This window comes from Tiliqua scincoides, chromosome 1, assembly GCF_035046505.1.
Source record: "Tiliqua scincoides isolate rTilSci1 chromosome 1, rTilSci1.hap2, whole genome shotgun sequence".
In the NCBI taxonomy this organism is placed as follows: domain Eukaryota; kingdom Metazoa; phylum Chordata; class Lepidosauria; order Squamata; family Scincidae; genus Tiliqua; species Tiliqua scincoides.
The window spans coordinates 264,090,345-264,112,386 of record NC_089821.1 but is presented as its reverse complement, the minus strand read 5'-3'; the positions used below and the strand labels follow the sequence as shown (position 1 = coordinate 264,112,386).

The 22,042-nt window shown below is 44.4% G+C and overlaps 1 protein-coding gene across 8 annotated transcripts in view; it reads left to right on the top strand.

Moving 5' to 3' along the window:
- Positions 1 to 22,042, top strand: part of KLC4 (kinesin light chain 4) — a 75,068-nt gene that overhangs the window by 26,721 nt on the left and 26,305 nt on the right. For 7 of the 8 annotated variants that reach the window (XM_066624835.1, XM_066624794.1, XM_066624803.1 and 4 more), the window contains 10 exons: positions 12,111 to 12,244; positions 13,452 to 13,718; positions 14,889 to 15,119; positions 15,397 to 15,475; positions 15,699 to 15,924; positions 16,409 to 16,496; positions 17,266 to 17,367; positions 17,673 to 17,846; positions 18,298 to 18,397; positions 18,901 to 18,953. In XM_066624835.1, the coding sequence (XP_066480932.1) occupies positions 13,470 to 13,718; positions 14,889 to 15,119; positions 15,397 to 15,475; positions 15,699 to 15,924; positions 16,409 to 16,496; positions 17,266 to 17,367; positions 17,673 to 17,846; positions 18,298 to 18,397; positions 18,901 to 18,953 (1,302 nt within the window). In that variant the 5' untranslated portion in view covers positions 12,111 to 12,244; positions 13,452 to 13,469. The remainder of the gene's footprint in view (positions 1 to 12,110; positions 12,245 to 13,451; positions 13,719 to 14,888; positions 15,120 to 15,396; positions 15,476 to 15,698; positions 15,925 to 16,408; positions 16,497 to 17,265; positions 17,368 to 17,672; positions 17,847 to 18,297; positions 18,398 to 18,900; positions 18,954 to 22,042) is intronic. The other variant, XM_066624824.1, reaches the window with a different exon arrangement.

Here is a 22,042-nt window from a genome sequence, read left to right as displayed (position 1 = left end):
GCCAAATTTAGGCTATTAGGTAGGAAGTTCTCTGAAGTGCTACCTGTTCCACGCGCAGGGCCAGTTGGGCAGGTGGAGATCAGGGGTCTCAGTGCATGGATGAGACAGTGGCGTAGGGAGGAGGGGTTTAGATTTGTTAGGCACTGGAGAACATTTTGGGACAAGAGGGGTCTGTACAAGAGGAACAGGCTTCACTTGAACCAGACTGGAACCAGACTGCTGGCGCAAAACATTAAAAAGGTGGCAGAGCAGCTTTTAAACTGATCCCTGGGGGAAAGCCGACAGGATCCGAGGGGCATCTGGTTCGGGACTCCTCATCCCTAAGGGACGAGGATGGGGAGGTTAGAGAACAACAAGGCTAAGGCAGAGTAGGAGGAGAAATTGGGAATGGTAGCATGATGGGATGTGATAGACTGTTTGGCACAGTGAGAGGATTCAGGGATAAAGGAGCTAATAAGCAACCCATCCTGGGGCATTCAATGTACAAATGCTTTTATGAAAATGCCCGAAGTCTCGGAGCAAAGATGGGAGAACTGGAATGTCTGGTGACTAGGGAAAACATTGACATAGTGGGCATAACGGAAACCTGGTGGAATGCGGAGAATCAGTGGGATACAGCAATCCCGGGCTATAAACTCTACAGGAGGGACAGGGAGAGGCGTTTTGGAGGTGGGGTGGACATTTATGTTAAGGAAGGGATAGAATCCAGCAAAGTAGAGATTGAAGGTGGGTCCGACTCCATAGAATCTCTATGGGTTAAATTACCAGGCCTGAGGAGTAATGTAATACTGGGGGTGTACTATCGTCCTCCAGACCAGAAACCGGAAGGGGACCTTGAAATGAGGAAACGGATCAGGGAGGTGACAAGGAGGGACAGGGTTGTAATCATGGGGGCTTCAATTATCCTCATACTGACTGGGTCCGTTTGTGTTCTGGTCACGCAAAGGAGACCAGACATGCTAAATGACTGTACCTTAGAGCAGCTAGTCATGGAGCTCACCAGAGGACGGGTGACTCTGGATTTAATATTGTGCGGTACTCAGGACCTGGTTAGAGATGTCAATGTTACTGAGCCATTGGGGAACAGTGATCATGCTGTGATCCGTTTCGACATGCACGTCGGGGGAAGAATACCAGGGAAATCTGTCACAAAACCCTTGACTCTCAAAAAGGATATAGTGGGAATGGGAAAGGTGCAAAAGAGGGCAACTGATTGCTGGGCTGGGGCACCTTCCTTATGAGGAAAGGCTACGGCGTTTGGGCCTCTTCAGCCTAGAAAAGAGACGCCTGCAGGGGACATGATTGAGACATACAAAAGTATGCAGGGGAAGGATAAAGTGGATAGAGAGATGCTCTTTACTCTCTCACACAACACCAGAACCAGGGGACATCCACTCAAATTGAGTGTTGGGAGAGTTAGGACAGAAAATAAAATATTTCTTTACTCAGCGTGTGGTCGGTCTGCTGAACTCCTTGCTGCAGGTTGTGGTGACAGCATCTGACCTGGATGCCTTTAAAAGGGGATTGGAAAGTTTCTGGAGGAAAAATCCATTATGGGTTATAAGCCATGATGTGTATGTGCAACCTCCTGATCTTAGAAATGGGCTGTGTCAGATGTAAGGGAGGGCACTAGGATGCAGGTCTCTTTTTATCATGTGTGCTCCCTGGGGCATTTGGTGGGGCCGCTGTGAGATACAGGAAGCTGGACTAGATGGGCCTATGAGCTGATCCTGTGGGGCTGTTCTTACGTTCTTACGCCTGGTAGGATTGACATACACCAGCAGATTGGGCATCCAAGCCCACCTGATCAAGCTGAAGAGCAGGCAGGGTTGCACAGGTGGTCATAAACTATCCAATCAATTGCATTGACTTCATCAATTGCATTGACTGGAGCATGTGCACATGCTCCAGCCTGGCTACCTCAGAGATCACATCTGTGTATGGCCATGTTCTCGCCCCCCCCCCTTTCCTGGGGATCAGAGATGTGTGATGGGCTCCTCAAGCTGACCTTGGAGTAAGTTACAGATAGGAAAGTGAGATTTAAATGCAGCAGGGAATTCTTTTGTTTTTTTGTATTGGCAACCTTCAGTCTCGAAAGACTATGGTATCATGCTCTGAAAGGTGGTTCTGGCACAGCGTCTAGTGTGGCTGAAAAGGCCAATCCGGGAGTGACAATCCCTTCCACACCGGGAGCAAGTGCAGTCTGTCCCTGGTCTGTCTCCCTGGCTATGGGCCTTCCTTCTTTGCCTCTTAGCCTCAGACTGTTGGCAAAGTGTCTCTTCAAACTGGGAAAGGCCATGCTGCACAGCCTGCCTCCAAGCGGGCCGCTCAGAGGCCAGGGTTTCCCACTTGTTGAGGTCCATCCCTAAGGCCTTCAGATCCCTCTTGCAGATGTCCTTGTATCGCAGCTGTGGTCTACCTGTAGGGCGCTTTCCTTGCACGAGTTCTCCATAGAGGAGATCCTTTTGGATCCGGCCATCATCCATTCTCACGACATGACCAAGCCAACGCAGGCGTCTCTGTTTCAGCAGTAAATACATGCTAGGGATTCCAGCACGTTCCAGGACTGTGTTGTTTGGAACTTTGTCCTGCCAGGTGATGCCGAGGATGCGTCGGAGGCAGCGCATGTGGAAAGCGCTCAGTTTCCTCTCCTGTTGTGAGCGGAGAGTCCATGACTCGCTGCAGTACAGAAGTGTACTCAGGACGCAAGCTCTGTAGACCTGGATCTTGGTATGTTCCGTCAGCTTCTTGTTGGACCAGACTCTCTTTGTGAGTCTGGAAAACATGGTAGCTGCTTTACCGATGCGCTTGTTTAGCTCGGTATCGAGAGAATGAGTGTCGGAGATCGTTGAGCCAAGGTACACAAAGTCATGGACAACCTCCAGTTCATGCTCAGAGATTGTAATGCAGGGAGGTGAGTCCACATCCTGAACCATGACCTGTGTTTTCTTCAGGCTGATTGTCAGTCCAAAATCTTGGCAGGCCTTGCTAAAACGATCCATGAGCTGCTGGAGATCTTTGGCAGAGTGGGTAGTGACAGCTACATCGTCGGCAAAGAGGAAGTCACGCAGACATTTCAGCTGGACTTTGGATTTTGCTCTCAGTCTGGAGAGGTTGAAGAGCTTTCCGTCTGATCTGGTCCGGAGATAGATGCCTTCTGTTGCAGTTCCAAAGGCCTGCTTCAGCAGGACAGCGAAGAAAATCCCAAACAAGGTTGGTGCAAGAACACAGCCCTGCTTCACTCTGCTTCGGATGTCAAAGGAGTCTGATGTGGAGCCATCGAAGACAACAGTGCCCTTCATGTCCTTGTGGAAAGATCTGATGATGCTGAGGAGCCTGGGTGGACATCCAATCTTGGGGAGAATCTTGAAGAGGCCGTCTCTGCTGACCAGGTCAAAAGCCTTTGTGAGATCTATGAAGGCTATAAAGAGTGGCTGTCGTTGTTCCCTGCATTTCTCCTGCAGTTGTCTAAGGGAGAATACCATATCAGTGGTGGACCTGTTGGCTCGGAATCCACACTGTGATTCTGGATAGACGCTCTCTGCAAGTACCTGGAGCCTCTTTAGTACAACTCGGGCAAATAGCTTTCCTACAACGCTAAGGAGAGAGATGCCGCGGTAGTTGTTGCAGTCACCCCTGTCACCTTTGTTCTTGTACAGCGTGATGATGTTTGCATCCCTCATGTCTTGAGGTACTCCACCTTCTCTCCAGCAGAGACAGAGGATTTCATGCAGCTCAGTGACGATGATCTCTTTGCAGCATTTTAGGACTTCAGCAGGGATGCTGTCTTTTCCAGGTGCCTTGCCAAAGGCAAGGGAGTCCAGGGCCACGTGAAGTTCTTCTAGGGTTGGTTCACTGTCAAGCTCTTCCAGCACAGGCAGGCACTCAATGTTGTTCAGTGCTTCTTCGGTGACTACATTTTCTCTGGAATATAGCTCAGAGTAGTGCTGCACCCAGCGTTCCATCTGCTGCGCCCGATCCTGGATGACCTCGCCTGTGGCAGACTTCAGAGGGGCAATTTTCTTCTGTGTTGGACCTAGGGCCTGCTTGATACCATCATACATCCCCTTGATGTTGCCCGTGTCAGCTGCTATCTGTATCTCGGAACAGAGCTGGAGCCAGTAGTCGTTAGCACATCTCCTGGCAGTCTGTTGGACTTTGCTGCGAGCAGTTCGGAGGACCTGCAGGTTGCGCTCACTGGGACAGGCCTTGTATGCTGCTTGAGCTCTCCTCTTTTCCTCAATGACTGGTGTCAACTCCTCAGAGTGGGCTTCAAACCAGTCTGCCGCCTTGTTGGTCTTCTTGCCGAATATGGACAAGGCGGTGTTGTAAACGGTATTCTTGAAATGTTCCCATCTGTTGGATGCGTTTGCGTCGGCCGGGCCTGGAAGAGATTCCTCAAGCGCTTGTGCAAATTCCTCCACTTTTCTCTGATCCCGGGTCTTGCTGGTATCAATGCGAGGTCTTCCTTCCTTTTTCGTGTGATACAGTCGCTTTGTTTGCAGTTTCACTCTGCTGCACACCAGGGAGTGGTCAGTGTCGCAGGCAGCACCATGATAACTGCGTGTGATCTTGATGCTGGGAAGGCTGGAGCGTCTGGTGAGGATCAGGTCGAGCTGGTGCCAGTGCTTTGATCTTGGATGTCTCCAAGAGACTCTATGTTGGGGCTTTGTGTTGAAGAACGTATTGCTGACACAGAGACCGTGATGACAGCAAAACTCTAGCAGGCGTTGGCCATTTTCGTTCATCCTCCCAGTGCCAAACTGACCTAAGCAAGTGGGCCATGAACTGTTATCAGCACCAACTCTAGCATTGAAATCGCCGAGGATCAACAATGGCACTTTTACAGGGATTTTCTTGACAGTGGTGGCCAGGTCATCATAGAATTTGTCTTTGGCTTCTGCTGGAGACGACAGAGTCGGTGCATAAGCACTGATGAGAGTGATAGGTCCTGCTGATGACTGGAGCTGCAGGGACAAAATTCTTTCACTTCCCACAGTAGGTGGGATGATGGATTTCAGCAGGGTATTTCTGACCGCAAAGCCAACGCCATGTTCCCTGGTTTCGTTTGGTGGTTTTCCCTGCCAGAAAAATGAGAAATTTCTCTCCTTGACAGATCCGGAATCTGGCAGCCTAGTCTCTTGAAGGGCGACGATGTCCATCTGCAGTCTGCTCAGCTCCATGTCGATGACAGCTGTTTTGCGTGCGTCGTCTATTTCTTGCAGGTCATCAGAGAAGCCAGGTGTCATTGTCCTAACGTTCCAGGTGCCCAGCTTTAGGGCAGGAGTTTTCTGTTTTCTGTTGCATGGTGCAGAGTTGTTGATCCGCTTGTCGGTTTTCACCCTAAACCCCACGCACCCCATGAGGTTAACGGACCGTGGCGAGGCAACACCTTACTGGCTGGGGACTGCCCAGCTTAAGGCGGGCGGTAGCTGCCCAATGAGATGCAATGATCTCTCCCACCGTCGGAAGCAGCCCCTGGCGTCATGCTCTACGCCAATCGAGCAAAGACTTATAACCGGTAAACTGCTGCTTCCCGTGTTGTGCCGACGCCGTATGGCGAAGTTGGAGTGTCCTCTCCAGTGCGCGAAGCCTGGGTAAAGAAGGTATGGGAGGATAGGCTGTTACCCATGCAGCAAATCCCCCCTCTCCACGTCGCTGGAATGGTCCAATGGAAAGGCAGAAGCCAATACGGTTGGTTCCAGCGGCGTCGCAGGAGTTGCTAGAACGTGACTGTGTTCAGCCATGAACTGCCTAAGGGACTCCGGCTCCTGATTTTGCCTCGAGGTTGACTCCTGAAGCCTTTTCCAGAACTGGATGTAGCCACAAGGCAGTGGAGGTTTGAGGTCAGAGTTTCCTTCTCTTAGATGAGCTGCCTTCCTAGGCTGACGGGTCCCATCTACCCGGTGGCTGTTTAGTCGCCTCTTACGACAAGTACAGCCAAACTGAGGGCCTATTCTTAGCCTCCAACCCCCAGGGTACAACCTTTTGTTTTTAAAAACAAAAAACCTTTTGTTTTTAAGGTTGCCTATAATCACCAGCTTTTTTTCACGCCTGGGCATTGACAACAACCAGGACATTTCCCAAACTCACTTGTTATAGTCTTTCTTCCTTGTGTTATTCCCCCCCCCCCATATTTTAAATAAATACTCTCTCTGCCTGTTGAACTCCCTCAAAATGTTGCCCTCGTCCTCCAAACCTGGCATGTGATCCAAAGCATGGATCACATGCTACGTCACTGGAATTGTGGGAACAACCACATAACCGAAAAGGAAGCTTTTGAGGGCAGGTTCTCTTCCTGATTGTGTTCTTGTGGTGGCAGAAGAGTCTACCCATTCTGGCCTTGGCATGGGGCAGATCTGGGGAAACTGAAGGGAGTCACTGGCGTGAAGTCTTCCCCACCACCATCACCACATGACCAGACACATAACCTTCTGATTTCCTCCCTGAAAGCAGAGATGTTCCAAGACAATTTGGAAGCCATGACAGGAAATCCAAATTATTATTATTATTATTATTATTATTATTATTATTATTATTATTATTATTATTATTATTATTATTAAACAGTATTTATATACTGCTTTTCAACTAAAAGTTCAAATGGTATTCACCCAACCCACATGACAGTAAAAATAGAATAATATGTTAAATAAGGGGAAAATTGCTGTCCTTTAATAATACCCCTACAATCTAACACCTGAAAGACTTGAAGCTCTACGGATGAGCAGGGATAAGGGCGAAAAGCTGTCTGCACAATTTCTTCTGGAAGCAACATGAACATAAATGGCCAATACCCTGAATTTGTTTGTTAAATGATCTTTACAGTAGTTTTAGAATCTCTTTCCAAACAGGATGAAAGGAAAAGCAGAAATGTTTGACCAAGAATCTTCTTTTGGAGACTGCTTGTTACCGTGCAGGTTCAAGCCTGAGGCTTGGCCTCAGGATTCCGTCTTAGATTGACCTTGAAGAAACTAAAAGCAAATCACTGCTGCTAGCATAAGAAAGACCTCCACTGAGGCCCTCATATCTGGTAGGCTCATGCTGATATTTTGATGTTGATGTGCATGGGCAACATAGAAAATGACTGCAGCAAAAGATTAAGAAGATACAACATGAAATTAAAATAATGCAAACGCAGGAGATGGAGAAGAAATTGAAAATGGCAAAACAAAATTTTTTTGAAAATGCAAACAAACCAGGAAGATGGTTTGCTTATAAGCTGAAAAAAGGACAAAAAAACTATATTAAGACATTGAAAGATTTGACTGGAAAAGAGAAAACAGAATTAGAAATAAAGAAAACAATTATTGAACAATTTTATCAGGTATTATATGGGAGAAAAAATATAGAACACCAGAAACAAACAGAATATCTGGAAAAAAAATAATAGCATTAAATTTTTAACTGATCAAAAGAACTTATTGGAAAATACAATTACTATAAATGAAATAACAGAAGCGATTAAAAGGCAAAAACTCCAAAAAAAAATGCCAGGCCCTGATGGATTACCAGCCGAATATTATAAGAAATTTGAAGAAGTATTGTTGTTGCGAATCAAAAAAGTGATTGATGACATATGGGAGACTGGAGAAATACCAAACTCATGGAAGGAAGGAACATTTACTTTGATACATAAATCAGACACGGATGAAAAAGAAAAAAATTATAGACCCATGTCGCTTTTAAACACAGACTATAAAATTTTTGCTTCCATTTTAGCTACAAGATTAAAAAATGTATTAAACCAAATAATTAAAGAAGATCAAACTGGTTTTTTACCAAAAAGACAATTGAAAAACAATGTGAGAACTATAATAAATATATTGGAATTTTTTGAAGCGCATCCAGATAAGAAATTAGCCCTAGTGTTTTTAGACGCCTAGAAAGCTTTTGACAATTTACATTGGGACTTTATGATTAATTGTCTTCAAGAATTACATTTTGGTCCAAAATTTACTAAGATGACACAAGGAATATATTCGGATCAAAAAGCAAAGATAAGAGTAAATGGAGAATTGACGAGAGAGATTAACATTCAACAAGGAGTAAGACAAGGTTGTCCACTTTCACCATTGTTGTTTATTTTTGACACTAGAAATATTGAATAATGTAATAAGAGAAGATGACAGGATGAAACTGCTCAAAATTACAAGTGAAGAATACAAATTACAAGCGTTTGCAGATGATTTGGTATTTATCTTGGAAGATCCACTCAATTCCATAGAATTTTTAATAGAGGACTTAAAAGAATATGGGGAAGTGGCAGGTCTAAAAATAAATTACCAGAAGACCAAAATGATACTTAAAAATATAAAAGACAATGATATAGAACGATTAAAAGAATTTGGACTACAAATAACAAACAAAGTAAAATCTAGGAATTATAATTACCAAAAAGACAAATACATTAATGGAAGACAACTATATTAAATTAATGAAAGAAATAAAAAAGATTTGGAGAAATATAATAAATTGCAACTATCCCTAATGCGAAGAATAGCTCTATTGAAAATGAAAATATTACCAAAATTAATGTTTTTATTCCAGACTATTCTGATTATTTTGAAGAGAACTTTTTTTGAAGAAATCAATAAAATTACTACAAAATTCGTCTGGCAAGGTAAAAAACCGAGAATAAGACTGAAATTACTTCAAGAGGATAAAAAAAGAGCAGAATTCGGATTACCAGACTGAGAATTATATTATCAAGCAGCAGCCTTAAACTGGATAAAAGATTGGGGAATCATACCAAATTCCAAAATTTTAATATTAGAAGCACATGATTTACAAATAGGCTGTTGTTGTTTTATGATAAAGTCAAACAGCATGGATATTTTAGACAACACATTTTAAGATCTTTAATTTGGATATGGGAACAGATAAAATACAAGATATACTCTAAATTACTCAGATGGATAAAACCGCTTAATATAGCGACTAATCCAAACTGGATTTAAAAAGACCAAAATAAATCATACAGCGATCTGCTGAATATTAAAGGAGAGATCCTAAGTAAGCCTGAGTTAGAAGAGAAAGGAATAAAATTGGACTGGTGGAATGAAATGCAAATAAGAACAAGATTACGAGAAGACCAAAAAAACAGGTTTTTATGAAGATATGTTTTGATAAAATATTTTTGATTGATGAGGGGAAGTATATAAAAAAATGTATAATTTTCTCCTTGAGATGATGAGACAGTTAAAGATGCAATGGTGTGCTGGGCAAAAAATTTTGGATATAATATATCGATGGATGACTGGAAGCAAATTTGAGATATAACTATTAAGATAACTAAAGCAGTGTCTTTTAAAGAGAATTTATATAAAATGTTTTATAGATGGTATCTAACTCCAGAGAAATTAGCAAAAATGTATTCTGGGTTATCAAATAAGTGTTGGAAATGTAAAGAGGTTGAAGGAACCTTTTATCATATGTGGTGGACATGTGAAAAAGCAAAGAAATATTGGAAAATGATACATAAATTGTTGCAAGAGATATTGAATAGTGTATTACCATTCAAACCAGAAATATTCCTCCTAAATGTGACATCAGAAATTAAAGACCAATGTAAGGAATACCTTATTGTACATATTGCTACAGCGGCAAGAATATTGTTTGCGCAAAAATGGAAATCTACAGATGTCCCAACTAGAGAAAATTTAATAGACAGAATTTATGAAATAGCAGAAATGGAAGTTTTAACAGAAAGAATGAAAGAGAGATTTAGGTAGAGTAAGAAAATGTTGGAAGCCTTTTTATGACTGGATAATTTTAGTTAAACAATACTGAGTGTTTTGATAAATCTAAATTTTTATACTGATAAATATGATAGCCTTTGTATTGATTATTATTGTTTTTTGTTTTGATTGTTTTGTTTTTGAATGATGCATGTTGTAATCTAAGGCCAATACCCTCATGTGTAACCTGTGTAGTACCAGCCCCAAGTATAACCCATTTTCCTTACCTGTATCTGTAATAAATAAAATATTTAATTTTTTAAAAAAAATTTTTTTAAAGAAAATGACTGCAGCAAATAGACCTGCAGAATTTTTTTAACTCTTGCCCTTGTTATGCACAGGATCAAAAGAGATCACTGACACCAAGCTAAGTTTTAAGGCTTTTTATTAGGAGGAATGGAAACTAAACCAAACAATGGAAAGACTTTATTTCAAATTCCCCCAATTGAGAGGACCTGAGATAGGCAGGCAGGCAGGCTTGAGGCAGTAGGACTTGAGGCAAAGGCTGGATGGTTGTTTCCTGGTTCTCAGAGGAGTTGCTTCCTACAGCTCTTTCTCTCCTCAGCTCCTTTCTGTAGCTTGGTCTCCTAGTTTGCTCCTGGCAGCACCTCTTCCCTGGTGGTCTCTGAGTTCTCTGTGCTGGTGCAGCCCCTTTTATAGCCTCAGTGGCTCTGCACACAGCAGCCTCTACCTTTCCTCCAGTGGTACTGCAGCCTTCTCTCCTGCAGCAGTTTTCCATTTGGTCCTCCAACTCTCAAGGGCTTGTTACAAGGTACTCAGCAAGTGAGCCTATTGGCTCAGACAAAATTTCATAACTGTTGGTTCAGACAAACTCAGACTGACTGTCTATTGGCTCATGAAAGGCACAGGCTACGATCCTCTCAGGCCAACTTACAGCAGTCAGCTGAGCCCAAGTTCTGCACATATCACCCTCAATCTGTGAGAACAGTGGAGCGGGCAGGCTAGAGTGCTAGGAAGAGCCTGGCCCACTTTGATTCAGCTTTAGTGAACAGTAAGCTGCTTTGAATGGGCCCCTGTGAATCATGTACTCAGATCTTGCCAAATCTGTGAGCAACCTCCTCTTTTCCCACCCCAGCTTCAGCAGCTCCATTATATATGCAAGATAACTGGGTGGTTATGGTTATGTGAATTAAGTAGACAAAGAGATTGTAGACAGCAAAATGGTCGGAGTATAGTCATGGAGCCTGGTAAGAATAAAGGGAGGAGACCTTGTAGGGAAGAGCTTGGCCGTGAAAGAGAGGAATAGGGGTGAAGGGATTTGTAAGGTGCTGTGCTTGACTACAAATGCTTCCTGGCCCACCAGAGTTTTATGAAGTAGTAGTAATAGGGCTTGACTCCACCTTAAAACCTCATGGCTGGTGGGTTTTCGGAATGTTGTGTGCCCATGTGTGCCAGTAGTGCTTTCTGCTGACCAAGAACAATTGTAGAAACCACAGTGTATTCTCCATGTCCTTGGCAGTGTACTCTCTTGCAGTGGCTTTCATTGTAAGACAGTTGAATGACATTTGAAAATAGTCATAAGTCTTATTTCTGAAATGGGGCAGGAGAACTCAGTGGGTTGTAGAGCAGGGTTGCAATAATTGCAAGTTTGGTATGTGGACTGTGGCTGGAGATTTGCTGCTATTCTTCTTTAAAAACTAAGGTGCCCGAAGTGGCTCACAATCAATAAAACACAGTACAATAAATACAGTGCAATAAAAACCAGGGATTTAAAAACAACAACATTAAAATGCAGCATATGTAGAAGAAAGAGGATAAAAATGGGGAGCTAACTCATATGATGGGGCAACCACTAAAGAAAGGTTAAATTGGAACGAAAAGGTCTTGTTTCCCTCCCCTAGCACAGTATTTTCTCTTATTTGTCTCAACCTTTCTGTAACTCTGCATTCCTTGCTACCACTGTGTTTTCTGCTGTTCATGCACCAGAGTCACCCCACTGGTGCTTCATGTGTTCCCTTTCTCCTTCAGTTGAAGCCACAGCATTTCTCTGTTTTTCCGGTCTTGGAAGAGGGAACTGGAGGTCTAGCCCCCTGTGCAGTTCCCTTATTTTATTTCTGGGGTTCTGCCTTCTCATCTTGCCTGCTTGCTGACTGTAGTAGGCAGGTATTGCAGGGGGCAACCTGGACTTGAAGAGTGGAGTTTCCACCTTGGGAGCAGGAGGCAGCTGGGAGGAGAGACTCCCATTGTTCTATCAATTTTGAGTGGGAATTTCTGTTGGACTCGGTAAACACAGGGAGGCGGACTGTTGCCTAGCAAAGAGCCCAGAGCACACAGAGGTGGGACTAACCGAGAACAAAGGCAGATCTGCTGATAGTGCCCTCCCTCTTCTCTTTTTTCCTCCTTGTCTAGTGAGCACAGCAGTTTGGCCTCCTGCCACCCAGATCACGTGAGCCCAGGTTGCCTTGCCTTGCCTGGTCGCCTTTGTATGCAAGTCATTGGTACTGCCTGCCTGCCAGGCGGACTGCTCCAGCTGCTGTGAGGAGGTAAGCCCCTCCTGCTGAAGCCTGTAGGCTCAGGCCTTTTGTGGAGGTGCCTGGGGTGGAGCAGTCGATGTTGGTGATGTAGCCTGTGTTGCTGTCACGCGTTTGCCTTCTGGCAGGACAAAGTAGTAGAAATCTGACCCTGCAGTTACGATAATAAAAACCAGAATAGGGATCTGTTAGATGGGGGGGGGGGGGGTCTCTCCTCAGCAGTATCTGCAACTCTCTCTTCTTGGCCTCCATTGCAGAAAATTGCCTTTAGGTTTAAACTACTGGCTTCAGTGGGGGGGGGGTGTTTGAATGTTGGTAACTTCTCATCTGCAAGAGTATGTATGTTTCTATTATGTTGCATGTCTTTACCCCCCTTGGGAGTAAAGTATATAGTGGCAGTTTCTCTTTGCTGTCAGTTAGGTCAGTAATGCCTGGCATTTATGCAGTGCCTTCCAAGTGTTTTTACATCCTGAGAAAGCACAAGCATAAGCAAAAGAAATTGCATAGTAAGTATTTTGATGCAGTCTAGAAGTTAGGCTCATTTAAAAAGCATGCTTGGTTGTGCAAAGCAGCTTATTGCCTCCTTATTTCTTTTGTTCTAGAATCCCCTTTGATTCTGAGAGTCAGACAGTAGTTTTCCACCTGTGCTGTTGAACCCAGATCTGATCATCAAAGCTTCCTCTAGGTGTCTGTAGGCTTTGTTATTGGTACTCCTTGAACTACAGAGGGGATTTCTAGTGCGGCAACAAACAATAGCAACCTAAAGCCTTCCTCTTCACCTTTCCCTGGCAATCCTGGAAGTATTTCTCCCTATTCTGTTTTCCTCCTAGCTGGGTCCCTGTGACCTCTGGGCAGATGATATTCTCATTGCAATTGCTCCTGTGCTCTTAAATGACAGCTAAAGCAGCTTTCTGAGTTCCCAAGAGTGTGGGGGTGGTAGGAGAATGCCAGCTTTGACGTAAGGGCCATCTTTACCTGTGTGTGCTGGTGGCCTATTGCGCTCCATATCATCTCCTTCTGCCTGAACAAAAACTCCAGGAATGTTATGGGAATTTCCTTCATTTGTCAGGTGATGAGGTTAAAATGGGGGTAAGACTTCTCTTCATGGCTTCTGTGTACGAGTTCCTTCAGTAGTTCCTTCAGTATTTCAGGATCTGCCCTGTGCAGATGAGATTATACACTAAGCAACACTGCACTTTCTCTCTTTTCCCTTTCTTAGGACTGTAGCTGAAAGACTATGTCCACGATGGTGTACCCTAGGGAAGAAAAAATGGACAAGCTAAGCCAGGAGGAGATCATCTCCAACACCAAGCTGGTGATGCAAGGGCTGGAGGCCCTTAAGAATGAGCATAACTCAATCTTGCACAGCCTATTGGAGACTATCAAGTGTCTGAAGAAAGACGAGGAAGCCAACCTTGTACATGAAAAAGCCAACCTGCTCCGCAAATCAGTGGAGATGATTGAGCTGGGACTTGGAGAGGCTCAGGTGAGTGGCAGTCCATTGGGGAGTACCTTGATGTGGGATACAGTTAAAATAATATGAGTGATGGCATACATTGGCTGGGGTGGTCTTGGAGATTCCTTCGCTAGAGGTTTTCAGAAGAAGCCTGGATGTGCACACTTGCCAGGTATGGTTTGGGTCTAGACAGGTATGTATTCTCCATAAGCACAGAACAATTGCAGAATCTGGACATGAAAATAAATTTATGGCTTTTAGCTCTTTTTAAAAATTGCAAGTTTCTAGCTCCTATCACTGTAAGGCTTGAAACTGTGTATGTAGTGTCTAGTGACATCTCTGAAACCTGAGTCAGGGCTCATTAGGATTCTCATTTCTTGATTAGAGGAAGCCTTGGTGCTCTGCATTAGTTCTTTGATCATTCCTATTATTTAGCAAAAGTGAAATAGTTTAGAATAAGCCAGTATATACAAATATGCTTAATTTGAATTATGTATATATAGTTAAAAGTTCAGCTTTTCTAGGTGCAATATATGGGAAATACAGAACGGTGGTATTTTTGGCTGAGTAAGCATACCCTAGTTGTGTATGGTTGACAGGAGGCGCAGACCTGTGTTTTTCTTCTTCGATTCCCCCAGCCCACCCAGGCCTGTGGCACTCCTCACCCCTTTCTCCTTGACTGACAGTGGATGGGAAGAGGCAGCCAGGAGGGTTTTTGGTGTACAATTGGAGCCCCTGAGCCCTCTATATTTTCTCTACTGGCACATTTTTTTCCTTTGTTGGGAGCAGCCAGCTGAGTGAGCCTGCTTGATGTGGCTGCCCTACACAGTGTTGGAGCATGATGCGACCTTGTGTGCTCTTCCCTTTTTCGTGGCAGTCACAGCCTTGCTCCCCTTGACAAGAGGACGTAAATGTTGGAGGGCCCAATGGGGCCCCCAGTTGTTGAATCCAAGCTTTGGATCATATAGCTTGAGATGGAGGTTGGACCAGGTGATAAATCAGGTTCCTTCAGCTCTGATTTGTATAGTGATTACATTTCTTGTGTGCCTCCCTATGGTAGTTTCTCCACTAAGATTGGGAACCTCTGCTTGATTGAGCAGAATTCAGTGGTGAGGAATCTGCCTCTAAAGAGAGACCAGAGAGGCCTTCAAGCATAGAATAGGCAGTGACCAGTGTTTCTCCTTGCTTCTCTCGGGCTAGGTAATGATGGCTCTCTCAAACCACCTGAATGCAGTGGAGTCTGAGAAGCAGAAACTGCGGGCACAGGTGCGGAGGTTGTGCCAGGAGAACCAGTGGCTGCGGGATGAGCTTGCAAACACTCAGCAGAAGCTGCAGCGTAGTGAACAAACAGTGGCCCAGCTTGAAGAGGAAAAGAAGCATCTGGAGTTCATGAATCAGCTGAAGAAATACGATGAAGATGTGTCCCCATCGGTAAGAGTCAAAACAGAGGGTTGCAGGTTCCTGTGCTCAACTTGGAGCTCTGTCCACCAGTCAGTGATGCTGAGTCTTCTGGGAGGTCCTGTTAAGATTGCATACCTAGCTGAGTGGAGACAGGCATAGCTCACTTCTGCTGCAGTGGCTGGAGCAGGTGCTGGTTGATGGGCTGGTGTTAATCTTGCTGGGGAGGTGGACCTTGAATGGGTAAATGTAAGAGCCAACTGATCGTGCTTTTTTACTTGCGGTTTTTCTTTTCTCCTCTATGACTCAGGAGGAGAAGGAAGGTGACTCCACAAAGGATTCCTTGGATGACTTGTTTCCAAATGAGGAAGAGGATCAGGGTCAAGGATGTAGGTGGCATTTCTCCATTCCTCTCTGGGGGCAGGCAGGGGATATTTGAGAAGTATCTGCATGAGGGGCTGGGTGGACTGCCTTTATACCACTAAGCACATGACTGGTTTTTAAATGGGGGTAACATAGGAAAGTACTTTTCACGGAGGTGCATCCTGTATGATGGGCCATGGGGCTTCAAGTTGCCTCTTTCTTCCTTGCTAATGCGTCGTATGTTTGCAGTGCCTCATCAACACAGTAGTGCAGTAGCCGCTGCCCAGCAAGGGGGCTACGAGATCCCAGCACGCTTGCGCACGCTCCATAACTTGGTGATCCAGTATGCTTCCCAAGGACGCTATGAGGTGGCTGTGCCTCTTTGCAAGCAGGCACTAGAGGACCTGGAGAAGACTTCGGGCCATGATCACCCTGATGTGGCCACCATGCTCAACATTCTGGCCTTGGTATATAGGTAAGAGAAAGGAGTTATGGACATGTGAAGCTGCCTTGTACTGAGCTAGTCAATATTGGTCAATCTAAGTATTGTCTACCACACTGACTAGCAGTGGCTCTCCGGGATTTCAAACAGAGGGTCTTTCAGTTCTCCCTGTAGAGCAGGGAAGGACTGAACCTGTGCCCTTCAGCATGCAAAGAATGTGCTCTTATTCTGAGCTATGGCCCTATCCCCAAAAGGCTCTCTATTTAGTATACTTACTATGAAAAGTTGCTCAGCCTGGATTTTCTTGGTTCTTCCCATTGTGTGGCTATGGAATTCTTGTTTAGATTGGAAAAACTGGAAAGGGGGCAGTGTTGAAAGTTTTCAGAGGCTTACTCTGGAGATCTGTGTTGGAGGGGAAAGAAACTAAGAAATTAGAAGTTCCCTCAGGGCTTATGGACATTGAATCTTGTCACACTGGAATACTGGAAGATCTGTATACTGTAATTTTGTGCTGCAGGGATCAGAACAAATACAAGGAGGCAGCTCACCTACTGAATGATGCACTGTCCATTCGAGAGAAGACACTTGGCAAGGACCACCCTGCAGTAAGTTGTGATTTTCCTTGACCCTGATAGAAAGGAAGGTCTGAGCAGCTGGGAATTGTAAAGTGGTCCTGTGATTGGCTTACCCATAGAAGTGTCATGTGACTTAGGCAACTGACCTACAGAAAGTTTTGTCTGAGTGGGATTAGCCAAAGGATGTAAGAGAGTTGGGGTAGGTGGCTGTAGAAGATCTTTCCCAACCCTGATTGCTGGGCTTCATCCTTGGATAAAGTAAGGAATGAGATTGTAAGGAAAGTAACTAAACACCCATTCTATGGCCCTTCTACTGCACAGCTGCCAAGTAAGAAGTCGTTCTTTCTTCGGGAAGTCCATCTGCTGAGCAATTATTGAAGAAAATTAATGGAAATAGACACCTATAGCAAGGCAGGTGGGAGAAATGGAGAAGGGATCCTCTGAATTCTTACTGGAAGAGAACAAATGGAATCATGGCCCTTGCTATCTGAGGCCATGTTATGTGGACAACAGGCCTGCATGGAAACCAGTCTTGTTCCTGGAGCTACAGTCCAAATATTCTCAGTAGTACTTGATATTTGAGATTGAGCCATCAATACTGAGCCAATAATTGATATTGAGCCATCAATGTACATGGCACTTTACAGCCTTGTGTAATCAAAAGTCAGGTCTATGTTTTATATCAGTATTGCAGTTCTTGGTATCTAATCCCCCCTTGCTAGTCTCTGTTTCCCTTTATTCCTTGCTCCCTCTGGCTCTTCATTTATTTTAATATTGGGGTGCTTATGTGCCTCTGCAGGTTGCAGCAACTCTGAACAACCTGGCTGTTCTCTATGGCAAAAGGGGCAAATACAAAGAGGCAGAACCTTTATGCAAGCGAGCCCTGGAGATCCGGGAAAAGGTATTTTTCTGAAGCTTGGAGGAAGAAGGATCAAGGCATTGGGAAGCTCCTTAGTGGGACTCTGCAGTGTCATCTGGATGATCTTTACAACTTGCTGCTTTCCTGAAGAAAGAGGAATGCCTGTCAGTTCAAACAAATTCTCAATGAGAGACTGACATAGAATTGTTTGCAGAGAGAGTGTTTATGTCATAGTTGGAGTTTCTAGTGATACTCACCAACCTATTTATCCCAGAAATAAGTTAATTAGAAGTATTCTCCAGCCTGACTTGTTTTCATAACTGGTTTTCTTTGTCCTCTGCTTCTAGGTTCTAGGCAAAGATCACCCAGATGTGGCTAAACAGTTAAATAACTTGGCTCTACTCTGCCAGAATCAGGGGAAGTATGAAGAGGTGGAATATTACTACCGTCGGGCACTGGAGATCTATGAGTCCCGCCTGGGGCCTGATGACCCGAATGTAGCCAAAACAAAGAACAATCTGGTGGGTCACCTAATGATTAAAAGTGACTATGAGGGCATCTAGGTCAATGGCGGACCTCCCATTCTTTTCATGGGGCAAATGCCCTGGGCGTGGAACTTCGTGCACCTTTAGGGCCCTGCGGAAGCCTCTCTGAGGCTCCCTACGGAGTCAGAAACTGTGCTTCCAATTTTCTGGAGACACGGTTTAAATCATTGGGGGGAAGCCTCAGGAAGCTTCCCCAACACAGCCTGGGGTCACGCAAGGCTCCATAAGCTTCAGGTAGGGGGGCGGATTTGCGCCTAGAGGGTGGCGACATCCCATGCGGGGGCACTATTGCTGACCTTTGCCCCAGGGCGCATGGCTGGGGAGGTCCACCACTGATCTAGGAGATGGGGTAGGGTGTGTGTTGGGATTGGTGGTGGGAATGCTGTCTGTGCTGGGTTTAAGATGCAGTTTCCATCCCCTGTGCTAGGCTTCCTGTTACCTGAAACAAGGCAAATACAAGGATGCAGAGGTCCTCTACAAGGAGATTCTCACCCGTGCCCATGTGAAGGAATTTGGCTCTGTGGATGGTATGTCCTACATTCAACTCCCCACCCTCAAGGAATCAATGTGTGGGACTTAGTAGAAGCTTGGCTAGAGGGCATGCTGAAATTGAAAACCCCAGAACTACTTATGAGGATAATTCCTCATTGCTTATCGGTTCTGTCTGTGCAGAAGAACCCTAATTAGCCCTGCGACTTGCATGTGACCCCAGAGCCCAACTTCACTCTTCTGCTCTTCCTGAAAAGAAAAGTAATCTATCTGTTGCACACATGTATATGCAACCTTGTCCTTCCTCAATCTTCAATCTCTGCATTCTTCTATTCTAGTTCTCCTGTAAAATGTTTTGCATTGCCTAGTCTTCATGACCTAAATGACAGAAATCTCTAGGTCAAAGCGAACAAACAAGCAGACCCAAAAGATAACAGATTGATCTCCCCTCTCACAGAATTCCTTGCAAGGGAGAGGGTTTCTCTGAATTTAGCCCATGAGATTTTTTTTAAACTCTGTCTCTCATCTCTTGTCCACGCAGACGAACACAAGCCTATATGGATGCATGCAGAAGAAAGGGAGGAAATGAGTAAGGTGAGCTCAATAACTGTTCTGAAGGGGGCTGTTGCATGGCAATGCGCATGTACAGACAGCAGGAATTGGCCATGCACCCACTCTTACTTTGTTCATCCATCCTATATTGGGAAGAAATGGCAGCGTCCTATAGAGTGAGGCTCTGATGCTACTGCATCTAGTCACTGATTGCTGCACAGGAGCGCAAACAGTTAGTGCAAGCAACATTTGTTGGGCTGGAGAGTGTAGTTGCTCATTGCAATGGGAGGTATAGTAGTGTTCTATAACAGGAGTTAGAGTTGATTTGTCCTATTTTTTCCTGTGCCTCCATATTTTCTCTTTGCTTATAGTGTACTCCTTAAGACATACTGGACAGTGGAAGATGGAGGAATTTGCCACAGGTTTCTGGACCACAGACTCTTCCAGAACCAAGGAGCTTTAAAACGGCTTGCTCATTTTGAAGGTTCTTTTGTCTGATTAGAAAAAGGATTTCCATTCATCTTAGCTTGAGACTCAAGAAAGACACTGCTGTCTTCTGCACTATTATCTCCTGAACACATTCTGTTTAACACTTTGCAGATGTAGAAGGGAGCCTAATTCTTTTGTCCTGGGTTTAGGAAGAGACTTGGACACAGGAACATCCTGTGTATAGGAGCTACAAAAAGCCCAAGGCACTTAGGAGAAGGGTTGCAACATCTGGTATAGTGCAGAATGGCTGTTTGGAAAATCTAAAATGCAAGGAAGAATACAGAATCTTGGTGTGACCTTACAACAGAGCAGTTCACAAGCAGAAACATATAGTCTCTGGCACAGAAACATATAGTCCCTAGCACTCATGCTGTATTTCTGTCTAATAGTCTCACCTCTCTTTCCCCATCATCATTTTTACAAATGTGTTGATATCTGAAGCTTATAATCTGAGCCTTAGTATCTTTCCAAAACATCTAGCATAAGACACATTATAATAAATGAGGGAACTGATGCTATACTCCTCATCTTCCCACTACTAACCCCCCCCCCCCCGGTTAGAATGTTTGGAAGGAGCAAGAGGTAGAAGGTAGGCTGAGTTATCAGCAAGGAATCATAAAGAATTTTTGATTTTTCTGCTGGACATCTCAAAGCAAAGTCAGGGAATTTGTGTTCCGATCTGCTGCTTTGGATACTCGGATGATCTGATACTCGGATGATCTGACTCTGCTGTGAGATCCCATTCGGAAGTAACTCAAATGATTTGGCAGGGATAACCAACAGCTACTTGTGGTGTTGAATATATGAGGCTGCATTCTGCTGATTCAGACAGTTGATCTGTGTGGCTCTGTTTTTTACACTAACTGGCAGTGGCTCTCCAGAGCTTCAGGTAGGGACTTTTTTTCAGAAGCTAGGGACAGAACCTGGAACCTTCTGTGTGCAAAGCACTCCACAAAATACTCCACCACTGAGCTATGGCTCTACCCTATTGTCTTCCTGCATGATTACTGGGTATAGTTTAATAGGTTCTCCCTCAGTTCCCACCCAGATTATGAACTCCAAAGATTCTGGTCTTGGAAGGATACAGGCTTTATAGGGCCTCTCTCATTCAAACCAAGTGGTGGATAGCCAGGCAGTTCTTTTGATGTGTAAATGCAACCTCCTGGTTCTAGTAGTAAATGTAACCTCCTGGTTCTAGAAGTAGGTTATATCTGAATGCCAGATGCAAGGGAGTGACGATAGGATGCAGTTATCTTGTTACCTTGTGTGCTCCCTGAGGCATCTGTTGGACCACTGTGAGACACAGGAAGCAGGACTAAATGGACCTTTGGCCTGATCCAGCAGGGCTGCTCTTATCCCGATGCAGAATGAGGTCCTGTAACTTGCCTTTTGGAATTTTGTGCTAGAAGACTTCTGCATTCTGCATCCTGATAACTTGAATCCCATATACTTTTATTTCTACCATGTTTTCCTCTCTTTCCAACTTATCACATTCTTGGGGAGGAGGGAACCTATGCATGGGATTGTACTATAATTAATATTTTTCTCGCAGCACATGAACAGAATTGAATTTTTATACAGACTTGAGTTTTAAGCAGGAAGCAGCCAGAAATGTGCTTCATCAAAGAAGCAAGTGGGAAGAAATTTTTTTCCTGAACTCAGAACCATGGTGACTTGATCTTTCCTAACCTTTTCCTATAGTGTCTGTTGGTGTCAGTGTCTCCTTGCACAGAGGAGGCCTTTCTCTAGTATGGCTGCCTGTCTTCCCAGTGACTCTACAGCCAGCAGAGTTGTGTCTCTGACCTTGTGGGAGAATAACCAGCAGAAGGTGGATTGTATACTTATCTCACTGTCCATGTATTAATTTGTCAACACAGTATTTAGTCTAATTCACTTTTGAAACCTTTCCTGCTATGCATGCAGTACTGTATACTGTAAATTGAAGATCTGTGTATCTACTTTGCATTTACAAACAGCACTGGGCCATAGCTGATCAGACTTCTGTTTCATGCACACTGTGGTGCCTGTCATGTTTTCAGGCACATGCCTTTTCTTCACGGGTTACAGCATGTATGCTTGTAATTTCAGTGGTATAAGCATGAAGCACTACCTCTGTAAAGTGTGAGAATTGGTCCTAAGGTGCTGGAACTCAAGGCAACATCCTTAACCAGACTGGAGTTCTTGTAATTATAGCTCTTATAATTATAGAATAGCTTTGGCTAGGACATCTCACGGATGGAAGCATTTTTTCTTGGCTCTCTCAAGGCACCCTGCTGAATAATACTTGGGGGAGGGTGTTACAGATGTGCCAAATATTCAAGGCCACACATATGGAATCATAACAACCCTGAGTTGGCAAATAGTATTATCCCCATACTGGTGGTAGAAGGTGACCATAGGCAAGCCAATGAGAGAATGGCAAAGCTGAGACTTCTCAGCTGAGAACTCATGATCTCAACAGCTAAGCTACATCAGCATCTCTTTAAATGCAGAGTGAGCTGGAACTTTTCAGAATGACCAAAGAGAGACTTTCCCAGCCAGTGGAGTGGAATGAGATCATCTGTTATTGGAATAAGGAGGTCTTCTCCTGCCTGCTCTTCACATTGTAACGTATTCTGTTTCCAGAAGCAAAGTTTCCAATC